The 27,324-nt window shown below is 42.4% G+C and overlaps 1 protein-coding gene across 1 annotated transcript; it reads right to left on the reverse strand.

Moving 5' to 3' along the window:
- On the reverse strand, positions 1–27,324 carry PPP4R2 (protein phosphatase 4 regulatory subunit 2). The gene is made up of 9 exons (XM_027468021.3): positions 27,015–27,324; positions 26,327–26,408; positions 10,553–10,723; positions 5,604–5,697; positions 4,142–4,179; positions 3,822–3,896; positions 3,265–3,408; positions 2,395–2,663; positions 1–1,813 (listed from the first exon to the last, which is right to left on the reverse strand). The coding sequence occupies exons 1-9, from the start codon at positions 27,046–27,048 to the stop codon at positions 1,500–1,502; spliced, it is 1,221 nt and encodes a 406-aa protein (XP_027323822.1). The 5' UTR covers positions 27,049–27,324; the 3' UTR covers positions 1–1,499.

Here is a 27,324-nt window from a genome sequence, read left to right on the forward strand (position 1 = left end):
TCAGGTATTTCATAACATTAATATTTATTGCTTTATATGAATACTGTATTGAAAGCCCAAGCATTCAGTTTACACACAGAAATTATACAATTATATACCGTTTCACAATGGCAGTGAGCACTCATTACAATCTACAAAAATCTACTTTACAGAAATTTAAAAATCCTAAATATCAAAAAGGTACAGTTGAAGAAACAGGTATAAATTTGGCAGCCAGTAATTGTGACTGGGAGGTTGCAGCTTGCATGTCTTTAAATATGGGAACTGGAAAATATCGAAAGTAAAGCAGTAGTTGTGCTTTGAGCTGGTTTGAAAAAAATGTAACACTGGCTGTCAAAGTAGCATGTTCAAAAATATTTAGTTCACTTCCAAAATGTTATACAAATCATGGCGATTTCTATGCACCTCTACACCTTTTAGTTTTTTAGCTCAGGTACATAACTACTGTCATATATTAATTCTTCCAATACAGTGATGTGATCATACCAATGCCATCTGCATACCTTATAATAATTCTGAGACTTCTCTGTAATATTCACAATGCTTTGAGAAGCACTCAAGAAGGCAAGTACCTGTTAATTGCTTCCGAGATACTTTCTTACCATACTCTCAAACATTTCTTCTACAAAAAGTTTAAGCTAATGTTTTGATTACAACGTTCTCAACATAAAGCACATTTTCTCATAAATAAATGAAATCCTTTCACTCAGGCACCTCAGAAGTATACAAAAGTGTTGTAATCTGAACAGTTCTCTTGGAATGTGTTTACTCTGGTGTTTTCAACAACGTTCGTATTTCCAGGGTTTCATATGGGCCAGATTTCATTTGCCTTTTTTCTTCCCCAGAGGCAAAACAAAGTGCCTTGAGAGGTGAACTTAGTCTTTTCCTATAGAAAAAGTATTTGCTGTATTTATCTTTTATAGAAACAGAAAAATATAACATTTCCCCCTTAGAACAGTGAGGGTACACGTACGTGTGCATGCGTGCATATGTGTGTGTGAAATGTAACACATTTTAAACACACAACATAAGGTTTCATAGTGTGTATTCAAATAAAAATCTGGAAACCAGCATGAAACCCCATAGTTCACATGTTAAATGTTGAAACTGTAACCAAAATATGAAGTAACTGCTATAGCTGTCAGAAAAAGACAAGACAAAAAGCTTTCTTGCTTACATACAACTAGGTGTGGTAATTTCCAAAAAAGTTGTCAAAATTATAATTACCTTCCAGTTTAAAAACTTTTATTCTAAATAAAAAAAACTATACACAAACCACTGATTTGACCAAACGAAAGTTCAGCGGTAAGCAGGACCTGAAGGAGCTGGTATTCACAGTTCTTATCATGTACAACTCTTTCAAGGTTCAATCCATGGAGAAGTTTATTTTACAACCTGCTTCTTTTTGTAAAACTAAAGGTCCACTTTATTACATAAAATTATTTATACAGTGTAAAACCGGAGCCTTATGGAAAATACTGCATCTAAGTGTATTTAAATTAGTCTTGCTCCATAGGTTCATCTGCAACTTCTGTGGCTTCCTCACTGTTTTCCATAGGGGTCTCTGATGAATTTTCTGGAGTTTCACTAGCATACGACCCTAACTCTTCAGTTTCACTGCAGTCAGCTCCACTACTGCCAGATCCACTACTTTCACTGTTGTCTGAATGTGAATCCTTCTCTGATCGAGACTGATCGGACTCCTCCATTTGATTGCTCTCCTCAGAGGTCTCTTCATTCACAGTTGAGGATTCAGTGTCTTTTTCTTGATCTTTTCTGTCTGGACCAGAGTTTCTGGGAGACATGAAGGACTCTAGAAACAGCGAAAGGACAGTATTACTAGGGCAGTTTTTTATCCTGAAAAGTTTAATCCTGCTACTTTATATTCATGGCTATGCTGAGCAAAGTTTCTACAACACAAAGACAAGACAAAGTGACAATCCCAGCTTTTATTAAAAATTTAAAATATCAGCCAACCTCATCAGGATAGCCACTCTGTACTAACATACCATAAAATAAAGTCATATTTTGGATTAAATAGGTAGCTTCACTTAATAAAACTTCAGCGGAAAAAGACAGTTTAAAAAACAACAAATAAATTCTTGCTTCCACACATTTCCTCGTTTGTCCTCAGAATTAGTCTTCTGGAAATGCTGAAAACATTACTGCTTCAAGTATACATCAGTCATCATCTAAAGGAACATGTTACAAATACAGGATCCATAAAAATAAATATTAAAAGAAATCTTGGGAGAACATGTTAAAAAAAAAAAAAAAAAAGCAGAATCCAGAACAAGAGACAATCAACAATCCCAACAGTACTGGCTTCCTGCAAAGAAAATCCAACCTTCTTGGAAAATGCACCAAACAAATATAACAAGAAATGTGAAATACCTTCCTCCTCTTCCTCTGTACAGTGCTGTCTGGCACAAGTAGCATCTTTTTCTTTATCCTGAGATGTAGAGGATGTTTCTGTCTCTTCCCCCATGCCTAAAGAAACTTCACTGGAAGCAGTTTGATTAGGTGCATCTCTGGCTTCCCCTTCCTTGTCAAATTTAAGTCTTTTTACCTCATGCTCTTCTGCTTCTGCAGGATCATCTTCAGAGTGCTTATTTTTTACAGGACTGCTCTGAGCACCTTCTGATTCAGATGCTGGTGATTCACTATAAACAACAAAAGCAGCTGTAGGGTGTTTGGTTTTCTTTTTTTTTTTGTTGTTGCTTTTGAAAAAACATTCTGTAGCTTGTTACACTTCTTTTTTAAAGCAGCTATTTCAAATTAAACACTTTACAAGAAAACAGTAAAACTTGCTTCTTTCATTACATGACAAAACCTCAAAATCATCACTCCAGCTTCACCTGATTGTTGATGAAAACAGCAATCACACTGCTCTGGAGAGTCTAAATTACACACTGCTCCTACTGTCAGCATTAATGGCAAGCATTTATGAAATGTCGTGTCTGGTTTGACTTCATCATCCTGGCACAAATATGGTAACTGTCGATTTCTGAACTCTATTACTCACTCCACAGTTTTACTATATATGCCATACACTTACAAGCTGTGTTACTACAACTTCGAAAACTTGAGCTACTATTTACCTAGACAGCCCAAACAGCAGTAAGCACACAACAGAATCCTCCTGCAGACATTCTTCTGTTATGGCTTAATTATGCATACCTTGGAAGGCCATTCCCTTTTAAAATGCTTTTCAAATGCAGGTGAAAAAACATGAGAATAATAAAAACTTTGCTCCTCACAAACCTGTGTTTCTTATCGTCCGTTTGCTGCAAGCTTGATTCTTTATGTTCCGTGCTATCTGGCAAACCGTTTGTTGTCATAGGAGATGACAAAGAAACCTTCGGTCGGTTTACTGGCCTGGGAGTTCCAGGACCATTTACATTAGATCTTTAAAAAAAGTAATAACAAAGTTAATAACAACAACAATAGTAAAAAAACCCATCCTTTTAATAAAGGAATTTGTTCCCAACAAAGAGCAGCTATAATCTAGTTCTTAAAAGAACTGGGTGGGGGAGTGTAACTTCCTATTTTGCAATAAATAAAATCCCTTGCCTCCAATGGAATCAGTATCACCAAAACTTTACTGTAAAGAAAATTCTAAACAAGGTTACAAAAAACATTAAAAATGAACATGACGTATCCCCATGACTCCTCTCCCTCACTCATATTCCATATCATATTCCATTTTTGAGGCTATCTATTCGGGATCAGAATAGGCAAAGATAAGGAATCTGAGCCAGCTATTTCCATAACAACCTTGCTTTTATCCTGAAAAAAGTAACTCCTGAAGCTAAACTTACCTGTCAGAGTAGCCTGGTGAATTTCCTGGGAACATTACACCATTCATCCGGTTTAAACTATTTGAGTTATTTTTCCTATTAAATAAAGTAAGAATCAGAATGTTAGGAATAAAGGAATGTTTCCAAACTCCTACACGTAACACTTGCAGATCACTACCACTACTGTTGGCTTAACTACTGATACTGAAAACTGAACTCCGCACGTTGCACTTCGGGATTCGACTACTGTCAGGAAGCGAAATACATTCCATGTGCAGACACACATCCTTCTGGCTACTAATGCAATCCTGAAGTTCCAAGAAACTGAAGATTATACTTACTCTGAAGATGGATATACACAGCTGACAACCATGACATTCTGTAATACACAAAAATACACATTTTAAGAGTTCAGAAACAGAAACTTCTGTACCTGACAACAGTCCAAAACTTAAAGGGTTACAGGATATTGGTCGTATCTGCTGAAGTAGCTTTCAGATAATTTTTCTTTAGAGATATCAACATGTTAAAAACATAAAAACCATCTTGGCTCCCCTTTAACAAGATCAGACCACAATTACATTAAAAGCCAGTATTTTTGTAAGTGGGTCAAAACAAGACAACCACACTAACCCCCAGGCCCAAGTGTTTGTAACTTCTAACTGGTATATCCTTGGAAATCAGAACAAAATGTTCTCAAATGCTGAAAAACTCCTGAACTGGTGAAGAAATGTTCTATTTGTACATATGAGTCCTATACTGAAAAGCACACAAGCATTATTAGCTATTTTTGGCACAGCCATATTTCATCTGCTAAATTATTTTGGCCTCTGCATAAAAAAACAGGCAGAAATAATGATTAATTCAACGTGTTTTGCTTAGCCCGCTCTTCCTCTTGAATGGCACTGCAAACAAAATCCGTTTTAATATCTAGAAACCTCACTTTAAAAGGAGCCAAGTTTCTCTTTTTTTTTAAATCAATGCTTAGTCAAATTATAAATGCAGGACTTTTCTGCAGGACTGCTTAAATTAACCCAGACTAACTTTAATGAAGGATCTCCATAAAATTTGAAGTATTGTTTCACAGCTCTCACTCTGGCTGATTTTTGCTTTGTGAAATCCCTGTTTCATCCTTTATTGCTGACTTCCTTTGCCAAACTTGCAAGAATTTATCTGACTGTATGCCCTATAACAGTGAAAGCAGCTCCATTTAAAAGTTAAACTTTTTTTTTTTTGACTGAATAATTTAAGTAGGAATCTCAAGCTCATTTTGTTATCAAGAAAATCCTATGTGGAACTGCATTTTAACATAGACCACTAACTGCCACTTGTATGCTTTTATGAAGATACATTCCTCTATACAAGAGGATTTCAATACTGACACAAAAGACACTGGGTGGAGGTTTCCTCTCTTCCTGATCTCACCCGAACCCGAAAGTGGAAGCAAGCATCAAACCAAAAAATTCAGATTGTTTCAGCTGATTATTTGCTTGGTTTTAGTTAGGACCCAGTATTAAAATGATATTATACCCTCCAGAAACTACAGCTTGAGTACTGCACAGTAATTAGGAAACATCAGTTACATTCCTGAAATTTATTTTCAAGTTTAAATAAGTTCTTTCAAACTGCTCTTACAACATTAAAAATAAAGGCAGAAACTCACATGGTTAAGAGTAGCTATTAGCTATTACATGACTGTGAACCTTAAGGAAACCAACAGACTTTTGGTAGTAATTCCAAAGTTATTTAAATAGTTATTTAAATGGTGACTGTTGAGCTGTACGTTGTCAGCAAAATACGTACCTTTTCCACACCTCTTAGAAATTTGTCTGTTCCTGTGTAATTCCTTCTAGGATCTGTCAGCAACTCACAGAGTCGCTGAATAGTGAAGGGGATGCTGCAATGAAATAGATTTATAACAATTTAATTTGTTTTTTTATGAGTATGACTGCTAGGAAGCAAAAACTTTACTGCTTGCCTCCCGTTATTGAGAGGACAGAAAGAAAATAGTACAGAAATTTGTTGTTATTAGCAACATAGGGTAGTAACTCAAAGCCTCATTTCCCTTATTTCACACAGTGAGATAAGGCGCTGTCTTCTATGCTCACCATGACAACTCTTAAGTAGCATCCTAAAGGCATCATCCCACAACTCAATCCACTAAAACGATGAAAGGGAAAGTGGTATTTAAATTCAGAAACCAGATCATCAACAGTAAAGTAGTTTAAGACTGCATTTATTAGGTAACTCAAATAGAACAAAAATGGGCAGTGATTCAAAATAAATTTGAGTCATACACGCTAGATCTAAAAAAAAAAAAATCTCAACTTGTAGTTTATTTCATGTTTTACAAAATACATTTACAGAAAAAGCATTAAATGGTGGAATTACTAATGTTAGCTGTTACACACACTGTATTTTACCACAACTGGACAGGATATTTATCTATCATGGAACACCTCCATAAAATCATTATTAAACTTTGAGTAAGTTACACAGATCCATAGCATCACATTCATGCTGTTTTCTGACAATTGTGCACTCAGTTTCCTCCTACTTAAATGAGAAACTGACCTTTTAAGCAATATTTACATACGTCAATCAGTTACCTGAGATGTCATACACTTTCACTGAAAATTCACATACAATGTCACAATTTAACAGATTTCTATGACTTCTGACAAAATAATTAAATACTTCAGGTTGATTCAATAAAATAATGAACATTTATATATTTTTTACAATTGACTATGTGAAATCAAAGCCATTAACATTTCAAAGAATATTTGATACAACGATACTTAAGCACCAGTTCTTGATTGAGAATATGACTGATACACCAAATCCAGAGCATTACCAATACACATTTGCATACGCATACAGCACTACACTGTGGTTGTTTGTTTCTTTAATTCAACTTTTATTATTTTTTAAGGAACTCGGTACACAGCATCTTTAGGCTGTTTCATTAGCTAACACAACGCCTCAAGCTTATCCCATTAGCTAAAAAGCCACGTTTTAATGATGCACAAATCTACCATTGGGTCAGCAAAGACGTCAGCACAGCTGCGATTCCTCACACTACGTGACAGTTCACTTCAATGCAAGCAGCGAGCAGAAATAGAGTGACCAAGCATCAACAACCTGATCATGTTTTCCAGAACTGGGTATTATGTCACTGAGGAAGCTACAACCCTCAGCCTGAAAGCGGTACGGGTATATGCTACTGTGCAATCACCCTCAGCCCTAGCTCAAAAGCTGCTACCAGAAAAAAAAACAGACTGCATCCCACATTTACCCTGCCAATGCCCTGCCTTGCTCTCAGCCCCAATTACACCACAGCAGCTTATCTGTACCTGACTTCTAGGAACAGGAAGATGGTCAGGACTGATTTCCATCAGTCAGCTGTGGCGAGTTAGAATACAGCTGACAAAGCATTAGATACGTTCAATACTTGCAAAAAGCAATGCTAAAAGCAGGCTATTTCTAAAGCATTTGTTTTGACACGATTGCTTAAAAGCAAGTAAAACAAATGGCAGAAATGTAATATTTTGGCACACAAGCAAAATACACCTCAACTCCCTATTTGACCCTAAATTGTTTCTTTCCCAACCCCGAAGTTTGATAAGAACAAGCTAGGAACAAAGGTTCTTTTTCATTCAGTTTATTACATGGAAGCTCTTGGGCTTGCCAATGCTCCTCTCATTCTTAATTTCACTACAGCTGCCTTACTATTCATCAAACATTGCTGCTCTTCAGCAGTGTTTGGTGAGCTAGCAATCCTTCTGACACCCAACTTCTTCACAACGCTCAGCTTCTGTGAGGCTGAATGCTCAGCTTCTTTTGACCGAATTCCCACCTCTGTGACTCGGTCACACACACGAATTTACCTGATCTGTTAACCTCCCCACGCAGGCACAGCACTACTTGTAGCTATTGTTTCTCAGATGGCCACTGTGCTTTTGGGTTTAAAAGTCCCTAATTCAAGTGTCTTTGTAAAGTTGTAATAGACTAAGTTGTCTGTGCAAAATCAAATTATTTCAGAGAAACAACAATATACAGAATTTGAAGTTATTTTTCATCAACCAAACACATGAAACACTCTGAAGAATCATTCCCAGGCTAACTCCTATTTAGCTGCATCTAACTGGGCACTTGGAGTACAAAGACAAAGTAGTTTTGCACATCAACGTAGTTCTGGTTTCTTGGGAAATAGTCAAGAAAACGCATAGCCTGAAGTCACACCCCTATTTTACTCAGTTATGAAACGTTCAAATGAAAGGTAAAACCAGTTCATTTTCCTCCAGAATTTTCCATAGTAAACTGAACTTTGTTTACTGAGCAGTAGATGGCACCAAGTGTCACGGTATCACCTCTGCATATCATTTGTTCAACATTTGTATATGCTTTAGTTTGCAAAACCCAACCAAAGTTAACTTCACCTCTAGTTAATTACAAAGTCTTTAATATAAATCTATAAATTAAAAAAAGTTTAACAATATGATTATAAAATAAAAGTAACCAAACCTAGTGCAAATATGTATGTAAACACCAATGTGAGAGCTTGTGGGCAATGTGAGAGCTGATCTTCTCAAACGCTTTGGAAAATGCCTGGTGCAGGGCAATGTGTGAGCGTCAGCCCTTACCTGCCTTCCTAAGGTAACCGCCTAAAACTCCCCATGAAGACATTCGTAACTGCACTTCCTAGCCAGATTGTTCAGAATGAATTTCAAACCACAAATTCTTCATATAAACAGCAGACAAAAAGTAACAGGGAGGCATGGACCCCCTAAGTTTAAAATCCTGAACTCAGCTGTTATAACTAAAAGGTCCTGTTCAAAACGAAGGACATAGCACAGATTTTAAACGTGGTACTGAGGAAACAAGAAGCAGAACGAACCTGCCAGAATGCAAAGCACGTAACTGAAACCTTGAGTTATGATTATTAATACTTTTTTTTTTTGTGCTATGAAGACTCATCTGCCATCTGAGATCTCGGGTACCTTACCTTGGAACTTTCTGCTTCAGGAGCAAAAGATAAAGAAAAGAGCACGTCTTTCAAGGACCTGCTACTCCAAAGCAATTCTAAAGTCTGGCTCCAGAAGCACATCACACACAGTACGGTAAGACAAGGTAATGTTAAAATAGGAAGAGTTTCCTCTCTTCCTTCATCTAGAGAGACCCTCAGGACACACCTTCACTTGTTTCAACTTTCACATCCATATCCTCCTGTAGGAACTGTGGTATTTACTAATGGACTATTCTACAACCCCAGACTCTGGAACATCCTGATTTATGACTTTCTTAAAGGCAGCTGATGTACACAGCTTGCTTCCTCAAAGACCAGGTGGTTAGCTGAAAGAACGAGGAAGTGGCACACTTTTCAAGCACCAGCTGAGAACAGCACAGCCACAGAGCAAGCTGCACGCTTGGGTCACCCAGAGGTTTGTTTAGTGCTCTTCTGAAAAACGGCAGATAACAGCAGCCCATTCATGAGCTGTCTCAACGTGAGAACATTACAGATTTTTGGGGCAGTGAAGCATTAACAAAAAGCTGGGGGAGGTAGGAGAGAGACAGACTGGCATAAAGGACAGGTTTATTTTTAAATTCCTTCAGTGAAGCAGCCTGATATAAATATTGGGCAGCAGAGAACACACTCAATTTTACATTCTTTGGATTGTCTTATATAAGAGCAACCTGAAACAACTTTTTTTTTTTTTTTTTTTTAAGGGAACCAGGTCTGACTTATAAAAGACACTTACATTGTAAGTACATAACATTGCATGGAACAATGACAGTAAAAATTATTCAGCTAACATCAAAATAACATGCTAAGGATGTGTCAGCAGTACCTCCAGAACTGAAATAAGGAAGCGACAGGGAGGTAAGCCTTACGGTATGACCATTTACTGACAAGCTGAGAAAAAGGCAGAATAAGTCTCTCATAAACAAATATCGAGACTCGAACAGAATGGCTCAGCTTATGGTAAGTACATAATGCAGCTTAGAAACAAGAAAAATAACTATGCAGGCTATTAAAGCAATACAGCAAATAAAAAAGACACCCTTGACAAAAAACAAATCAGGAGCTTTATTTAAAATGAAACAAAACTTCCAGAATTACAAAACCAACAAAGGGTACACACTCAAGACACAGTCAGCAACAGATCAAATATCACACATCTCTCGACAAGCATCTCCTGAACTATAAATCTGAGTCTGGTGGAATTTAACACTTCAAAACCAGGTTCACTTCACCTCCTTGTCACACCGTGTCTACCACAGCTTTAGTTGTTCAAAGCCTACTGAACTGGCACAGTTATTAAGAACTGGACACCTAAAGAGTTCTTCCAGCTAGATATTTTAAAATGCATTGAAAGAAACCTGACTTTAATAGCTCTTGGACCTGTTACATGCAGGTAACACTACCCTGCTTCATTGAGGGTATTAATACAAACCTACCTATGTGCTGAAAAACTGAAATGACTGACATGTCACAAGACATCAATATTTACATTCAAATATTATAAATTATTCTAATATAGATAATATATTAAGAGAAATTACATATCTAATATAGATATATATTAAGAGAAAGTTCTGAAACTGCTGCAATATATTTCCAAGGTAAAAATTCCTTTCCACTCATCAATTTAAGGAAGTAGAATAAATGGTCACCAAGCAGAACGCTAAGGGTAAAAATTAAGGAAGTATTTTTCTTATCCTGATTTTAGGCAACAAATGTTACATACCCATTAAATCCAGTGACAATTTTCAGGATTCGTTCTTTCATCTCTTCGAAGGGAATATACTCCACGTTTGGGTTGGGAGGCCCTCTTGGCTCAGGAGCTGAAGTTCTGAAATCATCCATTACTTTCTCCAGTTTGAAAATAAAATAACCTTTAAATTGAGACCACTGAACCCTGCATAGGACACAAGAAATAAGAGGTATACAAGTCAGCCCCAAAACCACAGGAAAATGGTGTAATTTCACAATTGTAAAAACAAAATTCAGGCTGGTATGGCAATCCTGAGATAAATGTGGCAACTGAGGAAGTATTATTTTTCTCCCTGAATTTAAAGCACGATAACTATTTAAATAATTACAGTAAAACAATCTTATACAAGTTAATTGCCATTAACAAGGTAACAAGGATGAGCCAGTTCCTTCACAAACCATTACAATTCCAACCTAAAGTTGCACAGGGTACGTGCACGTCACATTACCAGAGAGCCTACACACAGCCTGAAGTTGACACTCAGCTTACAGAAGAAAAAAAAAAATTTCAAGTCTGGAAACCACCCAGCATTGTCTGCCTTCTGTTATAAACCTTTCTGGTTTGGGCCTTTTGTAATCAACTGTTGGGTATCCACGCACCTTCAAAGCATTTCATGGGACCTCTTGTTCTCAGACAGGCAAATACATTTTGTATCACAGACAGAATACCAACTACCTTCTGCCTTCCAACTTCCAGTTTTGCCATTTATAGAATTCTATACAATGACATTTGCAAGAAAATAGGTTTCCTGAGCAGCACAGTACGGATATCTGAGTGCCCTTCCGCACCGAGCAGCCCGCAGCAGCCCCAGAAGTGACTCCGGGCTTCCTACCGCTGACGCACGTCTGAGCGGCGCGGGGAGCAACGTGCAAGCAGCTCGTTTCCTTCAGTCACTACCAATTGCACTCCGTCCGTGCTGACGCAGCGCAGGAGCTCTCGCAGCTACCGGATGACATTTATCCACGTGTGATCTGAAACCGACAGGCTCCGACCACACGGACACTGTCACATCTCTGCGAATCCAGCAAACAACAGTGCCCTGTGACCTCCACCTGAATTTTCCACTTGCTCGTGAGATGAAAACAGGAAAATTTAGCTCAGATTTACCTAGAGATAGGAAGACAAAGCCTTGGTCTTTCATTAGAAGTAATAAATTGGCAAGAATGGGGGAAGAAAATCTGGAGAGGAAAGGCAAACCTTCCTTCTCCTTCCAGGAAATCATTAAGCACTCTGCTGCAGAGGGGAACGCAGGACTTGGTGAATGACTATAAAACCAGAAAGCAAAATAGAAGGAAATAAGGTCCCAAAAGGGAATGTCCTGGGCAGATTAACTAGAACCACTGGTTCTCATGGGATTATTGCTCCAATTAGCATCATACAGGAAAATACAAAATGCAGTAACACTTCGAACGTACAGTATTAGACACGACTCCTGCAAAGCTGAAATGAAAAAGCTCTCCAGCTCCACAGTGCTAGCACCGTGAGACCAAAGCTTTCCCAACAAATCACACAGTTAGTACCTAAGCACATCACAAAGCACAGGCAGAACAAAGTCGTCAATAACCTCATGCCAAGGAAGGATTTACTTCCTACCGAGCACCCCAAGAGCTGTACTTGCCTCATGAAAAGGGATTCCACTACGCTGCTAAGGCTTCTGATGAGCCTGTTCAGGTATTTTTTCAGTTTCAACTTAAGCTGTACTTTATTTTTATTTATTTCTTGCTGAATAGTAACACCTCTTTTCATAGATGATTAACCCATCAGCATCGTGTTGCTTAAATAACCCAACACTAAACAGCAAATATGCTTAAAATGGGAATCTACTGCCTGCAGGCAGCATCCACCACCTCCTCTTTCCAGCGCTGAAGCTCTATGAAAACAAAGCAACCTTTTACCCCTGTACAGAAGTCTAGAAAAATGTTATTTTTTTTCTAAATTCAAGTATTTAATTAGTATTTCTATTATATAGCAAGGCTAAGAACCCGCTGCTGCAATATGCTGTGATCTGAATGTTGCAATACTGACCTAAAAAGCATCTTTCGTCCTGTATTTCAGACCAAATGAATGATAAACGCCTGCCGATGAGGTGACGAGGCCCAGCTTACAGCCAGGAGCAGCAGGTTAGGGATCAGCTCACCCTGAGCTGTTGCTGGAAGCAGGACAACCTCAGCAGAAGCTCCGGGCAGACTGGCAGCAGCCATGTACTCGGCTACCTCAAAATGATTTTTTTTCAACGCTGCTGTGGCTGCCCTGCTGGCAGCAGGAGAGCCAACAGGTTAAATCCAGTGGCACAAACCACAGCTGCCTCTGTGATCACAAGGCAAGAGCAATGTAACCCACTGCTCCACAGGCCCAGAGCTCCCTTTGCTTCTGGAGCATTGCCTCCTGAGCTCAGGGTTGCCCCTTGGACATTCAGGGAACCCCAGGATGGTCCCATGAGCACTGAAACAAGCTCCCACCAAAAATCATCTTGACGCATTTTCAATCTATGCAACTGGTTTCCGACGAACGTTTTCCCAAAAACGTTCTTGTAAATTCCAGGAGAAATCTGCCCACTCAGTAGAAGTGCCATCTACACCCCAAATAACAGAGCTCCAGAGACTTCAACTGCACAGGCAGCATTCAGTCCTGCAGGGCAGCACAGTGCATTCCTAGCAGGCAGGAAGATGGTTCCTGAGGGATGCAGTGCAGGCCATTTGTTTCATTTAGGCCCTGCTCTTCTACCCTTGTCCTAGGATAAGGAATGTCCAGAATTCAGTTCCCCTCTTCCTTACCTCGTCCAGCCTAACATTGTGTCTGCCAGACCACCAGGAAGGGGTTAAAATACTGTTAAAATAATGAACTTCCTTTTGACAAAAATATCATCTCTGCAGGGGCAGTAGATTTTTTTTCCCCTTTCTATCTATTTACTTCAGTAAAAGTGATTGAAAATGAGTGTCAGAGGAGAGAAGTTAGCTTTCCTGTCTCACCAGTCTCTGAAACTGACAAGTAGGAGTTGGTGTCCATGCTCCTAACCTCCTGAAACTCACCTGCAGCTCATGTATGGGGAAAAACAATCGGTTCCTGAATGCTGGGTAGAAGTCTGTTACCTTAGACAACACAACAGCGAAGACTACAAATGGCTTAGCCCAGTGCTTTGCAAAGCAATCTGTAGCTACACCTCTGGATATTTTAAGTTATCAGCACACGCTGAAAGACCAGGCACTCGACCAGACAACGGTAACGAGAAGAGATAAGAAAGAGGGAATATCGGTTTTCAAGGAAAAAAGGACATATATTGCCTGTTTCACGTGCTCCCTGAGCATAACTCTGGCACTAGTGCACAAGATCTCTATTATAGCTGCTTTGCTAAAATGGGAGACGCTAAAAAATGAGCAAAGTTTGCTAAATACCTTCTATAGTTAATGGCCAAATGGAACTGAAAAACTTCCACAGAGCTTTATGTACAACCTCGGTAAGTTTTATACACTGGAAAATAACTGGCAAACAATTTAAGCTCTGTCAGGAAAGCAAAGTGAAGGAATTCCATGGCAGAAATACTATTCATGCATTCTTCTGAGCAGACTTGTTTATAAAAACTTGTTCTTCCCACTCAGCATTGTACAGAAACGGCCTCTGCTAAACGCACACCCAGGCTTTTAAACCATGGTTTTCCTGTCCACTAACCTGTGATTTTGTGCTAGCAACGTTTCCGAGAGCTTTTACAACAATTTGCAAATATAAAAATCCCCGTGAGCACTGAAGGATCTCTGGAAACACCTTCAGGAGGAATACTTCAAAAAACAAGATTATCCTAAGATGCTTTGGTACAGTGTGTTCACATTGTAGAGAAGAAACAACTTTTAAGTTATATACACCTTATGTACATCTAAAGCATCCTTCACTACAAGATCTGGGTCATCCCGTGTGATTATATCTGTACAAAGACAGCTCCCCTAGGCTAATGAGCCTGCAACTTCACAGGTACTCCACATCATTGCAAACTGGCATTTCTGCTCAAAGGAAGCCTCCTCTCCTCCTGCTCCCCTCCCACCAACTCCTGCACCAGCCTTCCCTCACGTCAGCCGAAAGGTTTTGCTCTGACATTGAGAAAATTAGAGGGGAAAAAAGGAAAGTGATTTTATTAAACAAAACAGGCAGCCAGGAAAGAAGCCACCAGAAGCAAGAATGAGGCTGAAAGGAAGCAATCCCAGCCTGCTTCCAGAACTGCAGCTTGTACAGTACCTGTATCGCAGCAGGGCCACGCATCTCAAACCCTCCCAGGCGGGGTGCAAACGCTGATATTATACACTCAAAAATTTTAAATTTAAAAAAAATAGTGTAATAGTCAGGTCACAGATGAAAGCATAGAAATTAACCCAGGGCAACAGTTCAGTTTGTCCTTGCAAATCCCTTAAATACAAGATGCTCTGTCCTAGGTTTGCTGGTAATTACACTGCAAGGTACTACCAGATGTTTCACACCGTAATATTGTACCGTTACGGAGCCCCTGACCTTGCAGTTTACATTAGAAAGATAACAGAGAAATGTGGATGGAAAAGACTTCTGTGTTTGAAGATACTCAGCTGTGTTTCACAGAAATTAAACAGGAAAGTAGGCAGCAACTGATGCAAGAGGCAATAACATGAAAAACAGAAGCAAGATTTGAGAATATTTACGTGTGGCTTGAGAGGAAGCATGAGAAAAGACTAAAAATCAGTGGGGGAGACAAAAAGAGACAGAAGAAATAAAATATTATTTAAAAAATCCACCCCTCACACCCCTGCAAACACACCCAGCCCCCGAATGGGGACAAATTATGTAAAGATAAGAAGTTTAAGCCCTATAAAGAACGACACAAAGGAGAACAAGCCAACCCAACAGAGCAGCAGGACAATAACATACTTGTTCACTGCAAGTTGATGAGGCAGCAGATGTCCGTTGCACTAAGAAAGAATTACAAAAAGATGTAACTTGCAGCACCCGAGCTTAAACAAGGGAGAACAGAACCCCAAACAGCATTTCTCTATGAAAAGCAAACTATTTCACACCTGGCCTTAAACTACGTAATTATCTGCTGGAAGTAATCCATTACCACAGAGCAACACAAGTTTGCCAAGCAACATCACCCAGCTTTAGAAATCCACCAGACCTATTTGATAAACAGCACAAGGGACAGAGGTGACCTCAGACAGAAAGCAGCTCGAGTAATCCGATGCTGGGCCTTGATTTAAAGGAATTACTAGCACGAAGTTCCTTGCAAGATAAGATTGCTTCTCTGCTAACACGATTTGTGCAGAACTCATCCTTCCAAACATGCACAGCAAAAACACAATTGCATTTTACACAGAAATAATCTAATCCCATCACTCCCACTCTCTGGGAACGGGGAAAGGGAAGCAGTTAAAATGCAAAAAGACTTCCCCCAACTCCCTTATGTCCCATGTACTTAAAATATTTGTGCTGATCAGCCTGAGAAAGCAGCCTTCCCCCGTACTGCCCTGCTTACAGTCAGACAGGAGAACCACCTGTCAGAAGCTTGCAGTATTCAGATAGGTTTTGGAGGTGAGAGAACGAGCTGCTGTTTGCTTCCTAGCGCTGGACAAGTTTTGTCATCAATTTTGCTGCCCTTTGGGACAGGCACTTCGGGAGATGCGAAATTTCAACAAGAGCAGGAAGACTGAAGTGTTCAGCGGAGTTGTTCAGGCACGATTTGACAAATACTAAAAAGCAAGTACCAAGGAAATCTGAAAGGCTGCTGGGAAAACTCAAATGGAGAGGCTAAAGGCTGGCAGTGCAGAAGCTGACACTAACACACACGGACAGGGCACAGACCAAGCCAAGGGGCAGCTGCACCTGCACTGCCCCTGCCTCTTCCAGGTACACAGAGCTCTTCCTGCTGCTTTCAGAAAAAAATACATAAAAACTCAGGGGATCCCCACCAGTGCTACATGCCTTGGATATCACATGTAGATTGGAGTGAAAGCTTCCAGAATTGCCTAAGAAAACTACAGAAATTTAATTATGTCCCTCGTCTGCACCTCCTTTAAAGCATCAGATGGAATATTAAGCTAGTACACATGGCTTACACACTTTCTCTAAGCTCTACAGGATTTTAAGTTACAAATTTCCATAAGACTCATGGAAGGTAAGTCAGGACAACATCTAAAATTAACTAGACGAGCAGAAGGAAGAACTCAGTATTGCCTGAAATAGGGCTACCCCCTGGCATGAAGGTGCTGCAATTATTGCATAAACCTTTCTGGAATTGCTTCACAGATTATAGGTGTAATTAATAACACCATTACATTGCAGGGATGTTAAGCTTCTGGAGACTTAACTACGTACTTAAAACATTAAGAATCCCAGGAGTCCCAGTGGGATGGCTGTCCTCAGATTTCACAGTGCTGAAGTTCATTACAAATTCACTTGGTTTAAATTTTAAGAGGATGCCAGATGTTTTGGAGAGATGCTACGTACCAGCACGTACATAACATGCACAGGAAAACCAAAGCGGATCAACTACTGGTTCTGTTAACTGAACAGGCCATAAAGGAACATCACAACCTAGTACCAGGCAAAAGCAAGGAGCACTTCCCTCTCCATCCTCCTTCTATTGTGGGCATCCTAAATATGCTGTATTTAGGATGCACTCAAACCCCTCTTATTCAGCTCAACTGATTTCAGCATGAAGTCCCCAAGACACAGAATGAAAGAACCGTCGGGCAATCTCAGAGGACTTCTCTTACCTTCTAACAAGAGACATATCTCTCATATTAGCTTCCCCCAATTATTGTTGATTTAGATTACATTCCCACTGAGATTTGCTAGTAGGAAACAGGTGTTTTTTGAAGTGAAATAACTTGCCAACTTCAATAATTTTCTTCTCTTTTATGCTTTGCTCCAGAGCTCATAGAAGATGAAGACACCCTGCAGAACACAATAATCTTCCCATGCTGTCAGAAGTAAAATTAAATTCTCACCCAAGACAAGTTAATTCCTTTCCTATTCTGCTCTAGGAAACTATTTGAAAAGCCAAAAAGCACAGAAAATGAAGTGCTCCCAGCAATCACGTACCCAGTTTAAACCCCTGTGCCAGCAGCAAACTTCATGGTGTGCTCTCCCACAGCCTTGAGGACACGTGCACCAAAACAGAAACACCGTGAGCAGAAGGAACAGGGCAGTTCCCAAAGTGCTGGGTTATTTTTCGGTGTTCCTGAATGAGCGGTAGGCTTTAAAGTATAGGTGATAGGGCACTGTGAATGTACTGGAACATGCTGCTTTGTTGCACACTGCTGTTAGGAAAACGCTGGCAAACGCTCTTCATGGGGGAGTGTCCAGCCAGCACCCCCACCTCCTAACTCTTGTAAAATTAAAACGCTCTCACGTTATCTTCAGTAGGGTTTGACCTCATTTTACCTTTCATTTTAAAGGGAAAAAAAATACCGAAGAGCTCAAAAGAGGGAAAACTGCTATTTCCCTCAAGCACAAAAGGTATTGTTCCATCTCCATTCACTCATTGTTGGCAGCCTAAATACAGCCCTTGCCTTCTTTCTTGGTGAGCCTGACAAGCTCCCTCCAGAACCACAGAAAGGGGAATACATTAGAGGTGCACCTACCCGGTTGGTGAGCGCTCACCTCTCTACTACTTACAAATTACTACTGTTATTGCCAGGAACAACAAAGACTAAAACTTAGCTATGGAAACAGACAGCTGACGAAGGCATTAAAGTGCTATCCGTAATCATCAAGGGACTAATTCTGATCTCTGCTGATAAATATTCAACTGACTCCAATAGAATACAGCTGTTGTGCACAACAGAAAGCCTGAACTGCCTCTGAACGTCTCGGGAAAGTGTATTTCGTAATACAGTTATCTAAAGACAAACAAACCCAACTACCTTTTTTTTATTATTATTATTTTAAAGGCAAAAACTGACCACAGAACAAGAGGACAAAAATTTGATTGATTCTTCTTCATTTAGGAAACAAATCCCTTAGAGCAGAGTTGAAAGCAATGCGCACACAGTAACTGCAAGCCTCCAAAACTTCCACAAGTCACAGGCAGTGGCTTATCTATGAAGATAAAAGTAAAAGGAGATGATATTTTCATTACATTTCCCATTTTCACTTGAAATTTTAAGTATTCTTTGGCTGATAGGAATAAACTGATGTATTTGCTAAAACATTCCACTTACAGGCTTCTGCACTGTGTAAATTCTTACCTTGCTTTGATTTCTCCTTTCTCTGAGAACCAGTTACACAGTGCCCAGACCTGCCTTTAACACGAGTGGACATTCTGTTTAAATTTAGACAACCATAATGATGTCAATGCTAACAATTCCTTGCATTGTTCCCAGCTTTTCCTCATTTCTATTTCAAATAAACTTTCACTGAATATTAATGTTCCCTAAGGCACGTTTCAGAAGTGATGCTGTGCATTGTATCATCGAGATTCTGCAGGAATCCCGTACCATTCTTCAGAGTGCATCCCATACAACAGATACTCTGCAGGAAAATGATCCATCAGGCAAGGGCACAACACACTGACAGGAGTGTAAAACTGATGCAGGGAGTACAGGAACATAAAAGAGATTGCACTTTCTCAATAAACTTGTTCAGCAGAAGGCCAGGAGTCAAATTTAAGCAAACTATTATGCAACAACCAAAGTGTACTTTAAAATCTTCCTGAATTTGCACCTAAAATTACTATCTCTACAGAAGCTGCCTCCTAAGTAAAATCATTCTGAGTAATGTAATTTTAATGTTTGGATAATCACATATGTATCACCCCTTCCACAAACAAACTAAATTCCGCATATCTAGTAATACAGGGCACTGAAATCCTTCCAGGTTTCACAAGTTTGCATAGAATGAGCAAATAAAAAAATTCTGTAACTCACCCAGTAAGTGTAACTTGCAAATGACCGGCGTGTAGAGATCCACAAGTTACTGCTCAGAAGAGCAGCAGATCCCACTGAGATAATACTGTCAAAATTGGACTGTATTGAGCAATAAGGCTCGGAAAACAGATAAAGGAAAAGTTGCCCTGCACAACTGCTTTTGGAGCTGAACCTACTTTGCACTGAGGCGCAGTGCTGGTCAGTTCGTGCTTCATCCCACAAAAACACAGACCTCACTCAGGCCTGGAAGTAGCGTAAGTCAATTGTGCTTCTGGTGCTAATTCCTTCCAAAACCAAGAACAGAAGACACCCAAATGACTTCTACACGAGGCACTTTGGCTCCCACACCAAGCCTAGGCTGAGACAGCGTACGCCATCTCCCTCTGACCCAGTAAACAGCCAGCAGATGTTTCTGCACGACCACAGTGCTGCTTTACCACTTCCAAGCGTAAAGCCTCATCGGGTACAGCCATCTTACCAGGGTGCTGCTCTACTCCTCCTGAAACCTCGTAGCTGTCTTCAGGCAGCATTAGTTCTGAACCTGTGAGACCTGCCCGGCACATCAGCTTTGCAGAAAAGCAGCATCAGCCTCATTTAGGCACAAACCAGATAAACCACCACACCACCGAGCCGCCCAGACTGCTCTGCACCCTCCCTCCTGCAGGCTCCAGCACCTTGCTCCCTCCCCACAATGGGTGCCATCAGGAAGGAACCTTCCCAAAACCTGCAGGCAGGAGGAGCGAGGCTCGTCAGTTACAGGACCAAACCAGAAATAAACATCCCTGCTTCTGCAAAGTGTAATATAGAGTAGGACAATACCCAGTGGTCTGGGGATATGCTTACATTAAATAACAACGAGCAAAGCCACCACAAAACAGTCGAGTTGAGGCTCACTGGAAAACAGAGATAAAAAAGGCACTGCAGATGTGATGAAATAGCACTAAGAGGTAAAGGTACGAACTAAGAGAGGAGTAAGGAGTGCAGGACAGAGCTTGAGTAGAAAGACAACATAAAATAATTAAAGGTGATGGTTAGAAGCACATGCAACTGTGCTAAGTGGTGCAGAATAACGGCGGGGTGGCTTTCTGCTCCAAGCAGCAGTGAACTGCCTGCACAAAGCCTGCTGCTAAGAACACGACAATGGATGCACCAAGGAAAATCTGCTTGCACACAGTTGTATTTGCAGTTACAACAGCCCAGCCACTGCAGAAAGTCAGCACGATCTGGATCTAGCCTTTCGTTTCTCCTTTCGTGTCTAGTTCATTGAGACTGAATTTGTTGGGGTCAGTTCATCAGGCAAACCTGACACTGGGAGCCTGACCTCTGCACTACAAACCCCACTCCCAACAGGTAAGGGGTGGCAGCATTTAAAATAAAACAGAACAGCGCGCAGTCCCTGAAGGAGTGAGGGATTTCATCTACCTAGCAAGGATTTCTCTGAAGCACCCTGACTGCACATCCGATACACACATGATGGTGTAACACAGGTTTGGTTCAGCTCCCTGTCTCTCATCATTTAGGAAGATAACCAGCAGGCTTTTCAACCGAGTTTCCAGCCCGTTGGGGGCACGAGCAGATTCCGAGGCAGAAAATGCACTACGAGTGGAGTGGGACTTGATGGGGAATAATAGCAGGAAGCAACACAAGGAAGTTTACTCACACCTCTCGCCTCACTGATGACCGTGGAAATGGAAAAGGCCTACGCTAACAAAGGCACACAGGCTCCCCTCAGAGCATACTACCTTGTTTATTACAGCAGGAAACTGAGAATTGCTTTAGGTCATTTTTAAAAGTTTGTAAGGAATTATATTCCCCTGCTAGTTTTAAAGATTTCTAGATAATGATTTACTTCCAAATCAGAACATGATTTCCAAACTACTAAAAAAAAAAATCTATCATTCACACATTAAGCAACAAAACTGAGAGTCAAATAAAGGCCAACGTTCTTCACAGAAAAATCAAGACTTCAGCATGTTAAATAAGCTAAAGGAAACATGGCTATAAATGTTTACATATTTGTAACAAATTACTGCACAAAAGGTCAGAACACATCCCTAAAACACTAAAGCTGAGAATTTATTAGGAATTTATTCCCGTGTGCATTCACTGCTACCATCTCCACTCGAACCTCTTCAGCAGATGAGCAACTATTTCACCGCTGTAACAAAATAAAAGCTGGAGGGACCCGAGTCAAAGAACTGCACTCGGAAGGAACCATCAGAAAATACACCCCGCTACGCAGGGTACATGAAACAGCATCAAAGGGCTGCAAAGGCCCCGTGATGTTACCTTGGAGAGAACTGACTGTGACAGAACGACTCAGCAGAAAGCTGCTTCACGGGACCTCAGCGAAACACAGAGCGTCGTCTCTCGCAGCACCTCAGCACCTTACCAGCTCCAGGCCCGGCGGGCAGCCGGCCCCCAGAGCAGCGGTCAGGGGGGTCTGAACCTCAAATCCTGCCTCTAGAACGGAGCAAGGCTGTGCCACATCGGGGCACCTGAAATGAAACCTGAGCAACCCGGTCTGACTTTGGAGTTCACTCCCCTGGGTCAGACCGGCTGCCCTGCAGGAGCCCTGTCCAACTTCTGTTAGCCCACGGCCACACTGCAGGTGCTCCTCTTTGCTCTACAACCACACGTACTTAGCTTCCCCCAAGACACTGCAGAACCGTAGTTATGTTGACCCTCCAGGGAACCAGTGAGGTGACAACTTGTGTCCTCAGCCTTAGAGGAGGTACGGATTGGTATTTCACATCTTCTAGGAAAACTCGGAGGAAATAATTTGTCTACACAAAGGAATGTGCAGTCAGTGTGTTTGGATGGCTTTAATCTGCATCCAGGGCATGAGCTGGTGTAACTACCTTACACGGTGGCCAGGCCGAGTATTCTCTGCTTAAACAGAGAACTGTTACCTCATCACTGCTGCATATACACTGCCCTTCTCCAGATTTTGGTACCTTACTACTCATTTCTGCACTCCTTCGCTGTCAGTAAGGACCTGTATTACACCTTGCATTCCAGGAAGACGTTAAAGCTGTGCTTTGTAAGCTGCCTGCCCTAGGGCAGGAACAGGGGAAATTCGGAAAGAATTGACAAATGATTTTTTGATCTCATTTGTTTTCTACATTTTATTTTTAACTTTAGAAACAAAGGAAAATTTCAGTAAGAAACAAATCGGATTCTCTTCATGAAGGATCAAAATAAATGTTTTTTAGCTCCTGAAGGGGAAGAGTGATTTTACATCCAAGATAACTTCCTAAAAGGTAAGAGAACATTTTAGAGACAAGACACTGGTCAGTGATTCTCATTTCTATTTTTGTCGTAATTCTTTATAAAAACTGTACTTCACTTTTGTATTCTGCTTCTAGTATTGCGGTGTTGTGAATTTTTGTACCACCTTTTAAAGCTGTTTATACCTTAGAAATAATAGATAAAAAGATAAAAAGTAATTTTTATGCAAAAAACAAAAGCACAAAAGCATATCCTGTTTTTAAAGAAGTCTCTCAGATACAGGGAGATATTAAGAGTAACAAATTTCATCTCTTCCCCTTATTCGGTTTTGCAAGTCATGCTGATCCTTTACAATCTATAGAAAAACACGTTGTAATGATCCTCCCCTGACTCTCCTTGGTCTCGCCAAGGAAAACCCATGCTAATGTCTCAGTAAAGTCAAGTCAATTAAGGAATATATAACTCCTTCAAAAAAAATCCTAAAACTCAACACAGGATTAAAAAGGCTTGAGCCGTATACCTTACATTTCACCTGAGGCTCAAGTCTTACCACATTAACTGTGAAGAAACCAAACTTTCAAAGTAGTCAAGCAACCAACTACTGCAAAGCAGTCAAGCAATCCATTTTTTGCTTCTGTTCAGATATAACAAAAGGAAGTTTGGACTGGCTTTTGTAAATGCTGCTCATAATCTCGCAAACAATGAGGTGAATGGTTAACTATGCACACGAAGATAGTCTGAGACTTCAAATGGATGAATCTAACACAGGTGGTTGTATGATCGCACTTTTACTGCGAGGTACTGATAAAACATCCAAGCTTACGCTGGTGACCAAATTTAGCAACATTTTTATTCCAAATCTTCAGTGTAAATAGAAAGGGCTTTATTAGTAAGGATATTCCAGAGAGCCTTATCATGGCTGCGCTGCTGGCTCACACGGCTCTCACCCTTTGTCCCTCCCCTGCACCGCCTCGGCAGCTGCGGTGTTGCCAACACGGGCACAACGAGCTGGGGCTGGGAACTGACCCCTGCTACAAGCCCTACTGCCAAGAAGAAAGTTACAACTGCGAGCACTTCCCTGCTCTGGGTTACCACGCAGCTACATAAACAGTTGAACAAGCACAAGCCCAGCAGTGACACAAGGGCTGTATTCGCCGAGACCGCTGCCAAGAGAAAAGGGTAAAATTACAGCCTAACCTGAACCTGCATGTACCTGTTCTTAACTCCCGGAGGTGAATAAGCACCTTGAAACAAACAGGGGCAGGGAGGCACCCGTGGCCTTACAGCAGTCAGACTGGGCTTCCAGTCTGTCGAGCAAGTTCGGTATGCCGTGATCGCGCTGCTGGGAGAACCTTAAAAATCATGGTTGTTTACTTTGTTAGCATCCTTTCAGACTAAGTTTATCAATTATTTTACAAGGTGTGCTGCAACTACATCAGGAAAAGGTATGGGGAGTGAGAACACTGTGTTTTGACCCAGGATGGAGCCCACAGAATGCTACCAGCAGTCGTCAGAGCAAGTTACAGAGCAAAGCGAACCTCCCCGAGCACTACGTGACGCCTCCAGAAACAATAACTCAAAGCAAAAATACTTCATGTTTCACTTGTCCTTATTTGCCTTGGTCCTCACTTGTGTGGGTACTTTTTGTTTGTTACTCTAGGAACAGGCTGTGGCTGAATAAGACCCATTGTTTTTCAGTAAGTCTGCAAACTGTGCAATTACCCAACTTAATCACTATTTTTTTTTTCATACTGAGCTCTGAAATCCGTAAAAATCCTAACTAACATTACTACAAATCATGTTCTTAGACTTCATCTTCCCAGACAATCCATTCCTTACTGTTTTGGATTTCTATTAAATAAAATTATTTTTGCATAGCATGAAATAAAGACTATTCAGCTCATTTTGAATTGACACATCCAGTAGCTCTGTGTTCAGGAATACGTACAACACTTCTATTACAGTGCTCAAGAGGTACTAGCTTAAAAATACAGCAGGCTATTATAAATGTGTATTACCAGCCACCAGTCTTTACACGAATGTCCACGATGAGATTTTAATTTTTACTAATTTCCTCCTGATACTTTGACGCACAACACGCTATTGCAAACAGAAGCATATTATCCAAAGAAATAGAATTTAACAGGTAATGGGAAGCAAATCAAATGTACTGGAACAGCATTTCCATGTCTGTCTCCAGATTACACTGAACGCTGCTGCTGCTCATGTCTGACGCTTTTTAAAAACAATTTAATGGAACTGAAAGGTTTGAGAATGCTGCAAAAATGGTATAGATAAAAAAAAAGGAAAAAAATCTAAAGAAAACACTGAAAACATAAAAGGCCAGGGCCTGCGTGGAGCACCTGCTGACTCTTGTTGAGGTTTAAGCCACAGTTTGTAATAATCAAACAATATTTAAAAAAAAAAAAATCTAGATTTTCCCAACAGAAATAAAACAAAATTTATTTAAACTCCAAGTTCCACCCGGGGAGGAATTTTGTAAAGGACACGCTCTTTTACAGCCACTTTTTAAAACAGTTTTGGAATATGCGTATTGGTGGCAGAAACAAGAAAAAAAAAAAAACAGCCAGAAAAACATTTCGGAGCAGGACAAAGGCTCCGTGGCTGACAGGGACCCGAGGAGGCAGCGGGGCGGGCGCACAGGGCGCAGGCCCCACAGCGCCAGGCCCAGCGCCAGGGCCTGAGCCTCTGCTCCCAGAGCAAAGTGCAGCTCAGGGCTCGGTGCTCGCCCAGAACCAGCAACAGAACCAAGGCTGGCACCTGGAGGGGCTGCAGGAGACACAGCACAGCCGCACGGCGGGGGCAGCCAGCGCAGGGCCCTGTCCCTGTCCCTTGTCCCCTGTCCCCGTCCCCAGGCCGCGGGGGCAGAGGCAGGCCGGGTGCCACATAGTGAGCACAGGCACGCCGCAGCCGGCGGGGCCCGCCCGCTTCCTGCCAAATAGTGAGCCACAGGAAGTGGGCCGGGGCGGCCCGGGGCGAGCACGGCGCGGGTGGGGGGGGGGGGGGCAAAGCGGGGGGGGGGAAGGGAAGGGGAAAGGGAAAAAGAGGGGAAAAGGAGGGGAAAGGGAAGGCCCCGCAAAGGGTCACGGCAGGCTGGAAGGCGAACAAGCGCCAGCACTGAGCAGGGAGTGAGTTTGGTGCCCCCCCAGCTGAAAACAGCTCCTGATTTCCCCTCCTGGCGGCTCCCCCCTTGGCCCAAGGGGCTGAGGCTGCGTGTTCGTCACACGGAGCTGCGAGGGAAGCGCGGAGCCACGCCACGCCGTGCTGCTCACTGCTGCACACAGCAGAGCCGACAGGCAGCAGCTCACTGCCCACCTGAAGCCCCCCGCCCGTCACACAAACACAGTGAGCAGCAGCTGCGCTGTGTGGGGCAGGAGCAGTAAAACCCGAGGTACCCCCAGCACGGCCTGCACACAAATCCCCTCTCTGGGGTCAAGCCACCTACCAGCACACGAAACTAACCCGGCCAAAGTTAGTGTGAGAGCCAAGGCGAGCTTGTTTAGCTCAAAAATCACGCTGCAGACACAAAAAGGAGAATCCAGGTAGCACCTCGCTCGCTTAAAAGGCAGGAATCCTACAAGGTACAGCTGAGGATCGCCCAAAAGTCACTTACATGGTCTCTCCAGTCTTAGCAACATGACAAAGAAACTGATCCAGTATTGGACACACTTCCTTCTTCCCTCTCTTCTCAAAGTCTGTTGGCGTGGGGATGACAGAAGAAGAATAGAGAAAGAAAACAGGACAGAACAACAAAAAATCAGTTAAAACCCTCAGTAACTGCTTTAACAACCAGCCCAACTCCCACAGCCTGAGCAGCGCTCGGGCGTTCTCCTCAGGAGAAGCTGCGCGCAGCCGAGCAGCAGAAGTTGGTCGCCAACTTCTCTGGAGCGGCCCCCGGCGAGCACCGAGGGCCCGGGGGCTTGGGGGGCTGCCGGCTGCGGGGCTGGGGGTGCCGAGGGGCTGGGCACGGGGCCGGGGGGCGCAGGGCACGGCCCCAGGCAGGGGCAGCCCCGGGCCTGCCGGGGGGGACCCGCAGGGGGCCCCCTGCCGCCTCTCGCCCCTTGCACAGCCCGGGGGGCTTCGTGGGGGTTTCATGGGGGGCTCCAGGGCAGGATCTCGGGCCCCCCTTCCCCACAGGCCGCCCCCGGACCCCCGTCCGCCCCTCAGGAGCAGCCCCCGGCCCTCACCCCGGGGAAGGGGAGAAGGGGCAGGGGCTCCCCAGACCTCCCCCTCCGGGGCTCAGCCGCTGCCTCCCGCCCCCGTGCGGACCCCGCTACCCATGCCACAAGCCCCGGCGGCACCTTTGAGAGCCTCCTGCAGCCTCTCGACATCCATGATCCGCGCTGGGCTTCTCCCCGGCCGCGCTCGGCGCCGCTGCCCTCCGGCGGCCCCGCCGCACCCCGCGCAGGAGCCGGGTCTCTCACAGGCTCTTCCACACGCTTTTACACACACAAACACCCCCACACAGAGCCGCCCTTACACACCCGCACACACACACACACACACACACACACACAAACACACAACCCGGGCTCAGCAAGCCTCCAACATGGCGCCCGGGCCGTCCCCGTGCGCGGCCCCGCCAGCCCGCCCTCCTCCTCCTCCTCCTCC

This window comes from Anas platyrhynchos, chromosome 13 (genome assembly GCF_047663525.1).
Source record: "Anas platyrhynchos isolate ZD024472 breed Pekin duck chromosome 13, IASCAAS_PekinDuck_T2T, whole genome shotgun sequence".
NCBI lineage: Eukaryota > Metazoa > Chordata > Aves > Anseriformes > Anatidae > Anas > Anas platyrhynchos.